General features: G+C 42.6%; 2 protein-coding genes across 3 annotated transcripts; one reads left to right on the top strand and one right to left on the bottom strand.

The window, feature by feature from the left end:
• Positions 1-7: 7 nt before the first annotated feature.
• On the top strand, positions 8-3,017 carry cdca3 (cell division cycle associated 3). Its single transcript, XM_085291723.1, has 6 exons — positions 8-186; positions 713-864; positions 1,439-1,559; positions 1,667-2,554; positions 2,637-2,704; positions 2,808-3,017. The coding sequence occupies exons 2-6, from the start codon at positions 733-735 to the stop codon at positions 2,898-2,900; spliced, it is 1,302 nt and encodes a 433-aa protein (XP_085147849.1). The 5' UTR covers positions 8-186; positions 713-732; the 3' UTR covers positions 2,901-3,017.
• A 1,613-nt stretch (positions 3,018-4,630) lies between these two features.
• gnb3a (guanine nucleotide binding protein (G protein), beta polypeptide 3a) lies at positions 4,631-10,991 on the bottom strand. 2 transcript variants are annotated; one of them, XM_085291725.1, is made up of 10 exons: positions 10,791-10,991; positions 9,070-9,251; positions 8,165-8,273; positions 7,903-8,048; positions 7,577-7,640; positions 7,114-7,276; positions 6,961-7,027; positions 6,673-6,874; positions 6,350-6,566; positions 4,631-5,926 (listed from the first exon to the last, which is right to left on the bottom strand). In XM_085291725.1, the coding sequence occupies exons 3-10, from the start codon at positions 8,219-8,221 to the stop codon at positions 5,820-5,822; spliced, it is 1,023 nt and encodes a 340-aa protein (XP_085147851.1). In that variant the 5' UTR covers positions 8,222-8,273; positions 9,070-9,251; positions 10,791-10,991; the 3' UTR covers positions 4,631-5,819. The 2 variants fall into 2 exon arrangements, with proteins under 2 accessions (XP_085147851.1, XP_085147850.1); XM_085291724.1 differs by lacking the exon at positions 9,070-9,251.
• Positions 10,992-12,856: the final 1,865 nt, after the last annotated feature.

Below are 12,856 nucleotides of genomic sequence, written 5' to 3'. Positions count from 1 at the left end.
GCCAATCAGAGTCGAGAAGGCGAAGTGCAAGAGAAAGTTGATTGGTTCATTTAAAAATAACATAAGCGCAACCACGCCATTTAAATGTTTTAAAAGTCGTGTGTTCCTCCTGTTGATCTGAAGTGTGGAATAGGAGAAAGGCGGATAAACTATACGCTTGGTCCACTGTATTTGTCGTTTTTTCAGGTGAGTAGTGAAATAAATGACACGTCCGAATGATGTAGACCGAGTTTGTGTTTTTTTTTCTTTTGCTATACTTTAAACGGTTAACGGTGCAGTCACGTGAAACTGCAACATTTAGCTAACATACGTAGATGTGAATATGGTTTCCAGCTCTGTAAATGTCATACAAATTGTCCATAGTGACAGATATAGTAGTAAAGTCGTGTTTAAGATGAGCTACGATTTTTTTGTATTTAAAAACTAACGTTAACTTTAAGTCACGAGCACTAATCCATCAGCTAATAAGCTAAAATACAATGTTTAACAACAGGTTATTTATGCCTTGTCAAGCATTAGTTTTTACCGTTGTGTGATTGTAAGAATGAAGAATACACCAAAAAACGAGCCTTTCAATGTATTGATGAATGAGAATAATACATAGTTTTATTGTATTTCATCTAAATATGTGTACATCTGTGCTTTGTATTTTTGCTGTGTTTTTATGTTATGAATAAATAAATGAATAGAACTCTGTTTACCTGAATGGCAGGTAACATTAAAAAAAGGATCATGGGATCAAGTGAGAGTAAGATGACTGCATCTGCAGCCATAAAACCAGAGCCAGCCTTCAAAAAGACTCACATCAGTCACCTCATCGATCCTCGCTCCCCCTCAGCTGGCATAGAACGAACACCTATTCAGGTGGGTTACCTGGTGGATCCATTCATATATTTAAAAAAAAACACAAAATGTACTGTCTGAACTCCAGAAAATGTGCAGTCATTCTTTTTTATTAATGAAGGCATGAACATTTTTACTTTGATCTTGAGGCCCTCTGATCCAAACTCTCTTCTGTACTCACATTTCAAAGACTTTGAAAAGCTTCTTGTTTGATCAGTGTGATATGTCCAAACTATAGAAGGTGTGAGGGGAACAAATGAGACTTTTCACATGCGCTTATACTCCATCTTTCCCAGATGGTGTGGATGAGTGTAGAAAGTTCACCCAAAATCCACATTTTGAAGTTTTCTCCAGTAAAGTATCAGAAAACAGATCCAAGATATCATTGCTTGTCGTTGATCCTTTGTGTAATAAACACAAAGCTGGTGCAGTTTAGCTGCTAAACTTGCATGTCACAACATGCAAGTTTAAAAAATTACCCTCTGATGGGGAATAGGTGGGAGGCACTGATAATTATTGACCCTGCTTTATTCTCTATACTACTTTTGTAAACTGTGGGGCAATCAAACATAAAATAATTGAATATTTTTGCAAGGTTGGGCAGCTTGTGTCCAAAACATCCGCTGAGATGAAAAGCGAGTGCCCTGTGGTGTTCGGTGATCCACGTTCACCTACCATTGGCATTACCCGCACCCCTGTGAGAGAAGTTATGAGAGGTAAGTAATATATAAACGTAATAACTTTCAGCTTGACTTTTCTCACTTTATTGAAAAAAAAAACAAACAAATCTAAAAAAATGACTTCCTTTCATTCATCTTTCCAGCAACAGTCGGGTCCTTTGCTCGTCGCCTGGGTATGATTTTCCACAGTGAGGTTGAAGGGAAACTCCCCGAAGGCCGTCAGAAAGGCTTCAGTGGCGCATCAAAGAAAGAGGAGGACTTTATAAGTGAAGAGCTGGCATCGACTGAGCCCCTCCTGAGCCCACAGCCGTCCAGCAACCTTAATGAGCATGCTAACTTACTGGTGCCACCTGTCCAGCCCCCTCTCCAGAGCGTAGAGAAATTGAGTCCTTTTGTGCTTCCTGAAGAGCCTCAGGTGGAGGTGGAGATAGAAACTGAAGCAGATATTAGCCTGGAGGAGGCTGAGGAAGCAAGAGAGTCTCCTCTTCACAAGAGACTGAGCATGAGCCTGATAACCTGCCACGAGGGCGCTCCCTCCCCCCGAGCCTTTGCAGAGGTCCATCATGAAAATATTTCATCCCCAGAACCTGGCACAGAGGTGGAGCCACTTGGGGATGGTGTGGATCACGCTTACGCCCTTCCTTCTGCTACCATTGAAGCAGACTCTCCTGTTGAACCTGCCCCCTCCAACACTGATGCTGATGATTCCCTTGCACAGCCAGAGAAGGAAGAAACTAAAGAGCTCGCTAAAGAAGCTAATTTGCTTCCATCCGGTCCACCATGTGTTCGTGGTCCTGAGCAGCCACAGGCTTGCACCGGCATCCGCTGCCCCACCTTTGACTCAAAGAGCCCCAGCCAGACTGTTTTCAAACCACAGTGGCTGGGAAATGGCTTTCGTCCGTCTGGGCTCAGAGCAAGAGGAGTGCAGGGGCTCGGTGGAAAAGGAGGCTCGTCTCCTCTTGCCGTCCGTGTGGCCGTTAAGAACGTAGCCAACGAAAACAAAGGACAGTCTGGAAAACTGAAGCAGAAAGGTGTGTAGGAAGTTTGTCACCTTTTGATTGTTTATGGTGAGACTGTTCTGCTTTTCCTTTTTTAAACTTTCTTTTTCTTCAGGTACTGAAGGCCGCTCTCCGCTGCAGATCCTCAAGAAGACCAACTCGCCCAGAGACCAGCGCGCTCAGGTATTTGTAGCTGTAATTTACCCACATATGGGCTCATGAAAGCAACATCTGTGTTTTTACTTGTCCAAAAACACAGGAAATTCACGTTTTGATTTCTTCCCAGATGAAGCTGAAGACGTCCACTCCCGACAAGCAGAGGGCTGGACAGATGGACCGCCGAGTGCTGGCTGCGTGTCTGGATAAGGAGAACCGATGAGGCACTGCACGCACTGTTTTTTAAAATGTGCTTTTATGTGTATAGCTTCCACAAACTATTTGTTGTCCTGTATATATTTAACTGCTTGTTGTTGTGTAAATAAAATTTGCAAACCTACTAGAGCTTTAAATTTTTACTGATTAACTCTTATCTGTTATTTGGAGAGTTTTCTTGTTCGTTTTTGTGCGCATTTAATCTTCGTCAACACCTAAATTATATTCAGAAATAACACTTGAAATTTAATATTTCTCCAGTTTGCAAAGATTGCATAGCTCCCATGTCATTGAACTGACAAAGCGTCCTTAGGCAATGGTGAACACTTCGTTGCCCTCGCCTATCAGTGTGAGTGTAAAGTGTCTTTTCTATACCCAAGGCATGCTTTTGAGTGAAGAAAAAGCACTATGTAGCTACCAGTTCATTCAGCAGGTTACCTTGATGTCTGCTGAGTTGCTGTCATGTGATTGGCTGTTTGACATTTGCACTAGCGAGCACTATAGCAGGTGTACCTAATAAAATCTTAGGAAAAACAGACATTTTAGCATTAATTAGATGTAGCCCTTTTTTTTTTTTAAAGTTTTTACATTTATTCATTTTTACTTTTTTGTCACAAGGAAACAACAGAAGAGAGAAGGGTGTGGAAAGAGTAACAGGAAATAAATAAACAGCACAGTAGTAAACAGTCTTTCTATACTCTAAATGTTTGACTTGCAGGCAGATCATGTGGCCAGCCGATGATCTGTTCTTGGAGGAGCAGCTCCTATTTATGGTCTTTTTACATGCAATATTCAAAAGGGAGGAATATCGTCATATTTAATCGTGCCACTAGGTATCAGTCCCAAAAGTGTCACTGGGATCCTTGAAAATATCACAACCAAATATGTCCTCTAAAGTGTTTAGTGTCAACATTATTAAAGTCCATTGGCATGCTCGTAGTTTTGTACATGAACTGCTGTGACTGCACACTTCTACACAGTTTGTCCAGGGGTATATTTGTATGATGTGTACCTTCAATCGCTCCATCATCTTCTGGTGAAATTCCCTTTTGAATCTCTGTATTATAATTAATGTATTATAACTTGATAGAGAACTTGTGTTTTGGAGATATTCACATGTACATGAGTATGGGCGGAGTTAAATCTGGATGATAAGATCATCTGTGAGTAATGCCATTATATGGTTCTCCTTAGCTATTAGTTCCTATGAGTCAAGGCCTCTGTGAATATTCCATAAAGGGGTGAGCTGAGGCAACAACCCTGCATCTGTCTGACAGGTGATCTTTATTCTAGCATTTTTACCTGAGGCTATATCATCCTCATTTTTTTATGATTAATTTTAATTGATAATATGGGGATAAAAGAGGTTGGTCAAGGTGAAGGTTTTACAGTGTGGATGGGAGTGAGGCTGATTGAAGCAGTTTGCACTTTCACCTCACAGTAAGAGGGTCCCTGGTTTGAGCTCCAACTGGTGCATGTCTATGTGGGGGTTGCTTGCTCTTCCTGCGTCTGTGTGTGCTTCCTCTGGGTTCTCCTGGCTTCCTCCCACAGTCCAAAGACATATATGTTAGGTTAGTTGGTGTTTTTAAATTAGCTGGATGCAATATGTGAGATAGATGAAGAGCCGATTTTTAAAGATCTGCTCATTTATAAAATCAATCAGGGTTTGTTTAGCATGCAGCTGTGTGTAAAAAGCCTGCAAGGCTTCACATCTGAGCTTGTTAAATGCACAAAGAGCCTGTTTATCCTTAAGAGAAACTACATTCTTATGCTTTTGTCTAGACGACTCAAGTCACGCTACAAATAAATGCTCACATTTTCTCTACAGTGAAATCAAAGAAAACAGAAGCGTGGCTGACATTTCACATGCTTCACTCGTATCTAGAAGGATTTGAATGCCAGAAATAAACATTTAGACTTGTGTAATGCAGATCTTTATTAGATAGTGCTGCTTCACTTTGTACAGTGTGTATCCACTCTGGAAAAGAGCCCGTTTAAATTAGAGTTAGATTGTTTTTTTCATTTTTATATACACAACCTGTCCTTCAAGTTTAAAGGTTTGCATGCAGAGGAAAAGTAAGCACTTATATACACATTCAGATGTACTACTCATAAGCACGGCAGCCATTACCATCCATGTACCACTCATACAAAGAGTCCTGTCCTGAGACAAATGGGTCATCTTTTTATGTAAGTGCTTAGCGAAGCATGAAAATCATTTTATTATCCCATCTGTCAGTTCAGCAGTTTACCCAAAGGACTTTTCAGGTCTAGCTACCGAGGTGTTAGGCCGAGTGATGAGACCCGAAATCCTGGTAAATATTGTCCATCGATCACATACAAAAACACACGCTAATGCAGACATCTGCAAGCTAGAACTCCATTTTAACTAAAGTTAAGAAAATGAACAGGAAGTAAATGTAAGCATCTAGAGAATCTACCAAAACTAACAACAAACAACAGTCTGAAACAATAAAGCTCATATTATTTATATGATTTAACTTATGCTATGATAGAAATCACAGCATGTTAGTAAGTTACCCAACACAACATATGCTTCATCTGGACGTATTCAATTCTATCTCATCCTGTGTGCTACCGTTTCCATTTGACAACTGTTCTCAAATTGCTGTAATTAATGTGCATCCATGTGAACCACAGTAGAATTAACTACTGATGGGAATGACATTTGCTCAGACCCCCGAACCCAGAATTCCCCCATAACGTGAGAAGAAAGTTTGGAGCGCAACGTGATGGAGAGGAGAGAAAATCTTCACATTACAACCCCGCTCCACCGTTAGATAGGACTTGGCACAATTTGACATACCCTCTTCTCACCCCATGTGACTCCTCATCCCCTCCCACAGACCTCAATTTCTTTATATTTTCTTCACTTCACTAAGTGCTCTCTTTGCAATGAACAGCCTCAGTTCCAGATCTTGAGGAAGCTGTCCCAGGATCCCGTGCAGCACGCCATGCCATCCGTGGATACTCCGATGCAGCTCACTCTGTTGTCGTGACCAGCCAGCACACCTGAACAGCAGCAAGCAGGGAAATAAATGAGTCAAAGGGTCAAACATTTTGAAATAAACTTCCAATTCAGATTTATCTCCCAGTTTTTTCTTGTAGTTCACTTATGTGCAAAACTAAACTTTACAAGGAAATGTAACTAAAAGAATATTGTGTGCTTTTAAAACTAATAATAGACGGAAAATGTAGTTTTAGTCTTTCTTGTTTGGTCAGATTTGTCCAGCAGCATTAAGAGGAGTTGGTTCAAATATTTATTGTCCCTGGGGTGTATATGGGACTGTGTGTCAGGTGTTTGTGTTGCATTATATTACTGTATTGAAACCACAATGACAGAAAGAAGAGAGCAAACTCACTCTGGAAACTAAGTGAAAGGAATATAGCAGAAAAAAGATGGAGAAAAAAAAGTCGAGTAACTCGGTTCCTCACCGACTCTCTCGGCTTTGAGCGAGTCCCAGATGTTGACGTTGAAGTCGTCGTAGCCAGCCAGTATCAGGCGTCCAGACAGGGAGGGGGCCAGAGAGGTCACCCCACACATGATGCTGCTGTCCTGGTAGGTGATGAGCTCCTGGTCAGCTCGCATGTCGTACATCTTGCAGGTGGCGTCATCTGATCCTGTTATCACTGCATTACCGTTGGGGAAGAACTGGAGGAAATAGAAGTGGTTAGAAAGCGTGCCTCCTTGGACAGGACGCGCTGAGAGCTTTGCACACAATAGAAAAGGAAATCTTTTTTTCCCCCTTTGTTCTCACCCCAATGGCGTTGATGTCACTCTCGTGACCTCCAAAGGTCTGTCTGCAGGTGCCCTCCCTGATGTCCCACAGCTTAGCTGTGAAGTCACAAGCCCCTGAGATGAAAAACTTGAAGTCTGGGGACACGCCGAGGGACATGCAGTCTCCCTGGTGTCCGGCAAACACAGTCTTCTGGGTCCCCGTCTCAATGTCCCATAGCACGCTAGAAAGGCAAGTTTAATTCAATTTAAAGTGCAAAAGAATCAATTCAAGCTTTCTTTTGTTCAGTAAATCGAACTATATTCTTACCAAGTGCAGTCGCCTGAGCTGGTGATGATCTCAGTGTCGCTGAGGAAACGACAGCAGGACAGGTAACCTGTACAACCACAGAAATACCACATGGGGCACTGCAGGACTCATCACAAAGGAGCGTTTAATTTCTGTTTCTTGTCACCTTCCTACCTGTGTGCGCTGCCAGCTCTCTCATGACCTTGACATTCCCATCCTTGCCTTTCAGGTTGTAGATGGAGCACATGTTGTCCAGACCGCCACACGCCACAAGGTTTCCAGAAGGTGCGTAGGCACAGGTCATCACCCACGATGACTTGAGGGGGATGGCATTCACCTAGGTTTACACAGAGGACAGGAGAGCTTGTTTTCAGCCTCTGAATTTACTGTTGTGTATTTAGTTGTCTCACGATGGAAATTTAGATCCTGTAACTTTTAAAGGTATGTGCTTAAGTCTTAATGTTTGAGCGAGAGATGCTCAAGGCACAGTGAGAAGTACCTTGTGTATTTTGGTGTGTTTGAGAGTGAATACACCCTGCAAGGTTTACAACCACGTTTACTTTGGGTTTAGGTATAGCTGGAAACAAAAATTCCTATTACCGGAATTGTAATAGACCTGCCCTTTGGCCTCTCCTACCTTGTTGGTCGTGATGGTGTCCCACACTATGAGTTTTCCATCCTGCGAGGCACTGACACACAGCCTGGGGGAGAAATGTGGATTAAAATCAGCAAAGAAACCCAAAACATGTGAAGCAGAGGCTGTAACATTAAGAATATGCTCCCCCCTATCAATTTACTCAGTTTAAAGCAAATCTAATTTACCATCTCCCTTCTGCATATCTGGACTTTTCTCACTTTCCTCACAATTATTTAGAAAATTATTAGAAAACTATCAGATTTTGGCTGCAACACAAACAAAAAAGCAGGTGTTCTTTCAATTTGTGCAGCATGTTGGGTAATTACTTTGAATCAGTGGACCAGTGCATTGCATAGATCTTGGCAAGATGACCCCTTAGTGTTTTCCTGGTCTTCATCTGGACACGCCCCATCACTGTGATCCCAGCTACTGCCTCCTGCAGTGTGGTATCCTGCACCGCCTTGCGAGCTGCCTGCAGAGCACACACACACAAAGTGCCGTCAGGAATAATATGTGAACACACGTCAGACAGAACAGTATGTGTATTATGCTGGATCTACCACAGATGATATATTGTGGCCAACTTACGGTAATCTGGTCTTTGAGACTATCTGCCTCCTTTCGAAGTTGCTCCATTTCACCCATGGCGATCAATCAATAGTGGGCTGTAGAGAAGATGTCAGAAGAGGCCGTGGTCCTGGGAATAAGAAGGAGAGTTCCGGTGAAGCAGCATGAACAAAACTCAGTCACCAAGAAATCATAAAATCTTTGCCAAGTCACCCGCGCTATCCTTCCATCCCAGAATTTTACCTGCATTTACCTGTTAACCTCCCTACTGCAGGTCTCCAGGTAAGTGCTGCTTTGCAAGTCAAACCACCCCCATCAGCTTTGCAAACCTTTTCTAACTTCGCAGGAACATACAGAGAAACCCACAAGACACACCTACACTCAGACACGCACGCACAGGCAGACCGTATGAATATTCACCCGGTTAAAGTTTGCTCTTCAGACGATGTGAGAGCAAAGATCCTCACCCTCAATGTACACACAAACCAGTATGTCCTGTAATGATGCGTATCAGCTCTCACTCGCTGCCTCTCAGCTTCACGGCAAATTCACAACACTTGTAGAGGAATTTGTGCCATTTAACACTCCAGCTGAGCTCTCATCTGCTGCTGATGGCTATTAAATTTGCTAATGTGATGATTAAATGAGCAATGTTTAGCGGTACAACCAATCGCCTAATGGTCAGACTCATAAAGTGTGACAAATGTAATCAACGCACAACTGAAGAGGCAGCCAGAAAGTCAAAAAGTGGCACAGAGAAGTTCAGATGGAAAAGCACGGCGTTAATTTCTCAGGTGAAGCACCACAATATAAGCAAACTTTAAAAAGAAAACACACCCTTTTCAGTTTCTTGTACAAATATTAAAAGTTACTTCTTTTTCTTTCTAAAGCAATCAGTTTTCATGATGCCATTTCCTTTATCTTACCTTAAAAAGTGACAGGAGGGAATACTTGCGCTGATTTTACCGTTTGCGTCCCTGCAGCAATCTCTCGCTTTCTCTCCCCTCTACTATTTGAATGAGTGTCCCTGTCAAAACACGTGACCAAGTGGATTTGCCTCTAATTTGTTTGAAGTGAAAAGGAGAGGAAGGGAAAGGAGGGAGTGACTCTGTAAAAGAAAGAGATTTGATTTAATTGTTTGCCACTGGGCTTTATGTGTAAAGCTAAAGTAAATGGATGATGGCCTGATGCGGCGCTCCAAAAACACACACCAGCCGCAGCAGCTACACTTTGGGTGTAGCTTTCTTAAACTGCTTACTGATACGTCGTCCCTGAAGTTTCTGAACCAAGGGGGATTTTAAAGCCTTTGCTCCAGATGTGGAAATTGCTCCAGCAATGAGCGTTTTAATGACGCTTGAGTGTTTTAGTCGTGCTATTACCCTTTTGCCATTGTGTTCCTGGGACCCTGCCATTGTTCCGTGTGATTAACTGACTGCTAGGGTGGTGGGATGGTGGAGTGCATTAACACAAACAGAGGGAGAAGTGGAGGCAGAGGGAGGGGAGGCAGGGGGTTGAAATAAGGGGGGGGGGGGGGGTGAAGGGTAAGAGGTGAGGCAGGAGAGTGAGTTTTAAATCCTACTGGCTGAGATTTTAAGGGATGCCTTTTGAATCAAATCTGCTCTCATCCGATTACTGACTGCTCTTTGCATCTGGATAAGAGATGGAGAAAGGGATGGGGCGACAGATAGGGGCATGAGAATGAGGTAGGGGGCAGATGGAGGAGGTGGGCAGAGGGAGAGCTGGTGAAAGGTGGGGCAGGGCCCATCAGTATGGCCAGTGATTCGACTTTGAATCAGAGAGCTCCTCAAACAGTTTCCCTCTTATATTCTTAAAGGGGATGTTAAGAAGTTGTTAAATGGCAGTGAATTATTAGTTTATGTGAAATAACATTTATGTCACTATTAAGATGTTTTTCATTGGCTTTAATTAAACCGTAACACTCAGTTCGCATCACAGTGAAAATGTCTTCCTGACTTCAGCCAAAGCACCTCTCCCTTCTCCACCAACAGTGTATATGACTTCTTGTAAAAGGCACACTGTAACAGATCATTTTTTTCACGTTGCATAAATGCCATCGACCACTTCTCCAACTCTTAAAACTTCAAACAGCCGATGCTTTGATTCTTAAGTGTACACGGAAAATAATAACTGGAATAACTTTACGCAGCTCTGTCATGCAGATTATGTCCGATTGCATTAAGAGTCAGACCACGAAAGGAGTTTGTTTTTTATTCAGATTATCAGAGCATACAATTAAATCACTATTGTATGCTGATCCCGTGCAAATCCCTCATCTGCATGTGCTGTAAGCAAAAGATGAAACGCAGCTAAAGACATCGGGTGTGTATCAGTATAAATGTGACATCTCCATACTCGATATTTAATCAGACTGTTTTAATAATCAGCAGGTTTCCAGCTTGAGAAGAACTCTTACACTTCTTTTCTGAAGTGTAGGAATCACAACACTCAAAACAACCACATTTAAAAACGTCACAAATATGGACACATTTTAAAAAGATATCAGCCGGAAATGTGTTCAGGTCCGTTTTGTATGACCCTTGATGCCCATGAAGCATGACACCGCAGCATATCCACAAAACTGAAAACATCAATGTCTGCTGAAAGGAACACATGACCATCCACTTACCAATCGGAGACTGCTATCGAGGTGTTCTGGTAGATCTTCAATCCCTCTTCCTGCAGCGGCCTCTCTCAGGTTGCTGTCATAAGTTCAGCCTGTCTGTTCCTACTCTTTCCTCCACTCATTCGCTTTTGGTATCGCGGACAGTGCGGTATTCCTCACTTGCCTCACTGCTCCTATGAGGAACAAATGAGGATTGGAGGGATGAAGGGAGATCAGCAATGAGGGGATAAACCCTGGGATGGAAGAGTAAGGGGGAGGGGGGGGGGTGATGGTGAAATAGACAGAAAGGGAGAAGAAACAGTGGGTGAAACCAAACAAGGTGCAGAGCATGTCTGTAGGGTCACAAGACATGAGCCGGGGTGAATCCAAGTCAAAAGACTAAGAGATGGAAATCGTGGAGGGGAGGGAGAAGAGGATAAATAGAGGACCTGGGAACATGGCTTTTTATGGTGCTGAGATAGTTTTCAAAAGATCTATGACTGACAGGAGGGTTTGTGTTTTGTAAACCTGAGGTGAAGCTAATATTAGAAAGTGTATGGGCAGAGGGGGAGATTGGCAGTGTAGGGATCAGACTGGCTACAATGATAAAGCAAGAATAACTGCAGGATTAAGGGGAATGGATGATTCTTACACACAAGCAGACCAACAACCATGGGCATTTCCTGACAGTGTGTAGAGCGTGCGCCACTATAGCTGTCTCCTATGTTCTTTGTCATCTAAAGGTAGAGATAAAGAGCCACAATATCCCTTCGGTTTGCTCGAGTTCTGCCCACACATCTAAATTTAGAGGTTTCTGTTGTCACTCGTCTGTTGATGTGCCACTCCACAGCTTTTGCACATTATCTAACAGAGTAAATCACCTGTGTTAGTTACGAAACAACGCAGCTTGCACTCACGATCATGACATTGCATTGTTAGGCAGAGAGCCGGATCGACGAGAACAGACTGCGTTTGACCCAAAAGGCCTGGGAGAAAGTCACCGAATCAGGTGCTGAATCCCAACTGCATTATTAAAGGGAGCTCCCATTCCTTTCTCCCACTGAGGTTTTCACATGGATCAGGAGAGTCACTTTATTGAGAGTTACTTTCTGTAGCTGAAGTATGTTCATGAAAAATGTATGGCAGTGCTATTGTACTGCAGTGTCTGTAACTTCTCCTTGAAATTTGTGTCAAATACCGAGTGTCCTCTGAACAAGAAGAACACATTCAAATCCTAAACTAGTCCTAAAACAAATTTGCTTAGGGGTGTTTACAAGTACACAGTGACAACATGCAAAACATCCCAGTCTAAGACCTTGTTTAATGCTCTTTCTCTAAAACACACTTCACTTAGTTGCAAAGAATAATTAGAAAATATAACATAAAATCCTGCCCATGAACAAATTAAATCCTACTTGTTCCAATATAGAACAAGTAGCCCAGATATCACATTGCTACTTTCCAGGCAAACCCTTGTTGACACGGATTCGGACAGTTGAACGCCATCAGACAATACGAATCCCTTGTTTGCACATTTGTGAACATATCTGTGTTTGGAGCAGAAAAGCCTTTGCTGTGTGCTTCCTGGCTTCATTCTGTGATTCAGCGCGGCTAAATTGAGCTCTGCAGTTTAAAAGCGTTGACCTTTGCTCGCTGGATTGTGGTAACGGCAGTGGTGCTGACCCTTGATTTGGAGAAATGGAGTCAGGGAAGCACAGGCTGTGAAACGGCGAGTGAAACAGAGAGAAAAAACAAAGAGCAAAACAAGGGATTTGTTAGCAGAGGCACAGAAACAGGGCGGGATAAAGACAGAAAGAGTGTCCGATTATGGGTTACTATTTAAAGACTAACAATGCCGCGCTCTACTACAAGGAAAACTCTCAAAGTGGTTTGTAAAGTCTTATAATCTTCTATGATTTTATTACATTTACCACTGATGTTAAACCGACTGAACTGAAAGCAGAAAAGGTGAGCATCCCTCCCCGAGTGAGATGAAAATTTCACTGCACTCGGTCCCTGCACAGCACAATAAAAACAAGAAGAGGAGATTTGTTTTGTTTACTTTGCACACGCTGAAAGAGATCTCTGAA

Source organism: Mchenga conophoros, linkage group LG11 (assembly GCF_057382185.1).
Source record: "Mchenga conophoros isolate Kocher_MC1m ecotype Shallow Benthic linkage group LG11, M_conophoros_male_GT1.1, whole genome shotgun sequence".
In the NCBI taxonomy this organism is placed as follows: Eukaryota; Metazoa; Chordata; class Actinopteri; order Cichliformes; family Cichlidae; genus Mchenga; species Mchenga conophoros.
Note: the sequence above shows the minus strand (reverse complement) of the source record. Positions and strands in the feature narration are given on the sequence as shown.